Source organism: Acanthisitta chloris, unplaced genomic scaffold (assembly GCF_000695815.1).
Source record: "Acanthisitta chloris isolate BGI_N310 unplaced genomic scaffold, ASM69581v1 scaffold44575, whole genome shotgun sequence".
NCBI lineage: Eukaryota > Metazoa > Chordata > Aves > Passeriformes > Acanthisittidae > Acanthisitta > Acanthisitta chloris.
Window position 1 is genome coordinate 13,783 of NW_008676247.1, and position 3,878 is coordinate 17,660.

Sequence of the window (3,878 nt, forward strand, 5' to 3'; positions counted from 1 at the left end):
GCTGTGCCTCCAGCTTGTTCCAAGAACTCTACTTGGTTGAAACTAAATTACAATGTTTGTAAATTTGGAATATCCTCTCTCGGTTGCATCCCTCACAAAAACCAAAGTGACATGCCAAGAAGCCCAAAAGACTGAAACCAAACAAGCACATTCTAAAATAACCCTATCTGCTACATAGCAGCAGCAGCACATGCTGTTCTGTACCTTGAAGCTACTGACCAGCTGTAATTGTGCAAGTGCCGAGTCAAGCCACACTCTCCAAGCTCCTGTATAACAGCAATAACCCTCTCTCACTCCACCCTTCATCCCCAAAGAACAGATCAGGCAAGAGCTCTTTCCAGCATGCAGAGAAGATGGGGCTAGGGAGAGAAGCCAGCTAGGCAACCTTCAGCATATGGCCTCCATCCATCTTTTTCTTGATGATGGTAGCTAAAAGCTGTAATTGTTGTGAAGATTTAGAAAGCTCTTTCCTTCAGTAACTTGAAAATCACATTAAGATGCCTGCCTTTAGGCTTCTCTCTTAGGTTTCTTTCAACTCCTTGAACATGTGGTTACACCTGATTTATAGTTGACAGTGAGAATCTTATTTTGGCTCTCTTGTTAATGAACACCATAGCAATGTCTAACAACACAATCACATACTATTTCTTCACTGGTATACAGAATGCACACGTAGGGGGTCAGAATTTAGGTTGTGCAGGTAACTGCAAAACTGACATTTTCTAAGTTTGACTTCTCGTTTTCCAATCTAAATAACACTATTAGTGCAGGGGAGTTCTATACATAATTATATAGATTGTACAGGTAGAGTGAGGAATCAGGACCCCATTGAGCTGGAATTATACAAGCATACAAAAGATGGCCTTCTGGAAACCTACAGGAGGCACTTTCAGTCTCTCTCAGAAGAACCACTCTTTCTACATGACTCAGTGACAGAATGTGGTGGTATTGTACAGAAAGTTCTTATGGCTCTGAAGCTACCCTAGTCAGAGCATCTCATATTAGTCTGTTAGTCATCTTGAACAAAATTGCTTCATTTGTCAGTGCTAATGATCATAGAGTCATAGAATTGTTTAGGATGGAAAAGACCTTTAAGATCATCCAGTCCAACCATACCCCAGCACTGCCAAGCCCACCACTAAACTATGTGCCTAAGCTCCACATCTACATGTCTTTTAAATCCCTCCAGGGATGGTGACTCAACCACTTCCCATGATCAGCCTTTTGAGATTTGTACCCACTAACTTTAGGCTTTTTCATAATATTGCTGAGAAAAAGACAACTATGATGGCACAATGTTTGCTATGGAAACACAGTGATGTGTCATAAGCATAATTGCTCTGCGGTCACAGAACTTCCATCAGTGATGACAGGAGAACATGCCTGTTAGAGAGCTGCCAAATAATTGTTTTGAGGAAGCAGCTTCCTCAAACAGTAGCAAATGAAGGGAGTGGAAGGTGAGTTGTGAATTAGCTGATGAAAATCATCATTCTAAAGTAACAGTGGTTTTAAGTTTAGAGTTTGTTAAACAAGTACAAGTCAAGGCAACTGGAATCAGTAATGTGAAGGACACATCACCCACATGGCCATTCCTGGGCAACAGTGAGCCTGATACGACATTAATTAGCAGTGGATAATGCATCTGTTACTGCTTTCTCCTAGAAAGAAAATTGAGGTAGCAGCTGTATGTAGCAGAACACTTGAAGTGTGCTTGTTTTGAGATTCTTTGCATTTATAATGAAAAAAGTAATGTTTAACATGACTGGATATTTAAATAGAGCTGAACACAGTTGGAAGGAAGAAGACCAAAAGAAGAATGGTGTCCATGGGACTAGGATTATTAAAATCACCAGATCTGAAACTTTAGTCTCTTTGTATCTCAGTTCCTTATCCTGAGTGCTCGTTAAATACACAAGCTTTTTCAACATTGATTACAAAAAGCATGCAAGTAAATAGGCAGAGTGAGATAGCTCTGAGTGGCTAAGGACAGATGGGCAGGGCCTTCAACAGATATGCCCAAGGTCTTTAATGTCCATAAAACACTATGCTCCTGATCTCTGTAGCTCTGGATGTAAATCCAGAATAATTCTACTGAGGTTTTAGATTTGGACAGGTTTAACAGAGATCACAAACATCCTCAAATTTTCATATTTTGTTAAGGAAAAAAGCAAAGGTCAAACAGGATACAATTCATATTGACATTAGGGGCTGGCAGTCCAAAGTCTGTGGTTCCAGAGCATGCCAATGCCACCTGATAGGGCTGATAACTCATCGGGTCAGTCTGTGTCCAGTGAAACTGATCTCAGCTACAGAGGGAATGTCAGACTCATTTTAGTACCTGCTCCATGAAATCCTCCACAGAGGTACAGCTTCCCTTCCACAGAACCTGCGCTGGTAGAATTTGTTCGTAAGGCGAGGAGGGGAGAAGGCATAGGAGGTCCATCCCTCCAGAAGTCTCCATCAGGGTTGTAAATCTCCACTGCATCAAGACATTTCCGTGTCTGTCCTCTGTCATAACCAAGGCACCCAATTCCTCCTGCAAAACATATATAGGTCAAAAAGTAGCAGTACCAGGTTCTGCTAAAAAATGCATTGCTGGCTGCATTTTCTGTTTGCACGTTCTCATCTCACTCTGTTTTCCTTTGGCAGCTCCAGAAGTTTGTGGGAAAGTAAACTCAAAGCAGAAGATACTGCAGGTCATCTGCAGACACCGAAGGAAGACCCTATCTGAAGTCTTGTGTCAAAGGAAGGACGAGCATGCCTTCAAAGCACAAAGGTATTTTGTTTTCTCCCCATATAGTAGAAATAGTCATAATTACTTGTTCTGTTTGCTGGACAAACTGCAATGGATCAAAGACTGTTTTTTAAATGCTGCTGGTGGATTTGACCCTCACACATGTTAACCAACAATCATTTTGATTTGTTGTTAGTTTCCTTCAATAAAAGAAAATTACTACATGTGTTTCTTACTTCGGATCAACTTCCAGAAACAAACCCATCCAATACACAGAGCGTGTCAACTGAGTTATTTGCAACAAGCCCTACTGTTGAAGGGTTAATTGGGAGCTTGAAGTCACTGCGCAGCACTGAAACACATCCCAGTTTTCTTTTGCTTGGGACATACTGCAACAGGCTGCAGGTACACCTGAGATCTCAGTGCATGCTGGAAACACTGGACACTTAAAATCAGTGTAAACACTGCCTTTCCAAACCCTTTCAAGTGATCAAATCCCAGATTTTGAATTCGCAGCCTCTGGTCTTGAGAATGAATATGCTGATGTTCCCATGCAGGTTTTCCATCTGTGCCAATGGACACAATACTCCATAATGAGCACTGATGGCATGCTGCAGCAGTTCTTTTGTGCATGCATGTGTATGTGACCACTTTTAAATATGAAATGACTGCAATATGCAAGCAATTTCCACATGAAGGCTAGCATTCCAGATACACACGTAGGACTGCTCTCAATTGTGCAAATCCAAAGTGCATTGTATGGAGTGTAATTATGCCCTTGCATACGCAAAGGGAAAGGACTGTAAGTGCAGCCTGTGGGAGGTTGATGCAGCTGTTTTTAAAATATATTGCCCCTAGTGCTGTTAAGTTGGTCTGTCAGAGAAACAAGCCCCTAATGCTCTAAGTTTTACTTGCATATGGTTTTCCATGTACCATTTAAAATGGACTGTGTTATTTTTTCAACCTTTTGTGCATTCTCCAAAGGTATTTGCCAGAGGCAACTACATATAATTGGGGACCACAATGCTCCAAATTGGCTAGCACTGTATTCCTAGTCTGTATTTTAGAGTCTGGTATAGATAAAATCAGTTAACTCTGCATCAGAACAGTGAAATTATAACCAAATTCCGTGTCCAATATCATC

The 3,878-nt window shown here is 41.2% G+C and overlaps 1 protein-coding gene across 1 annotated transcript in view; it reads right to left on the reverse strand.

Annotated features, from left to right (window-relative positions):
* Window positions 1–3,878, reverse strand: part of KBTBD12 (kelch repeat and BTB (POZ) domain containing 12) — a 30,136-nt gene that overhangs the window by 10,402 nt on the left and 15,856 nt on the right. The window contains exon 4 of the mRNA XM_009076036.1: window positions 2,339–2,536. Within this exon, the coding sequence (XP_009074284.1) occupies window positions 2,339–2,536 (198 nt within the window). The remainder of the gene's footprint in view (window positions 1–2,338; window positions 2,537–3,878) is intronic.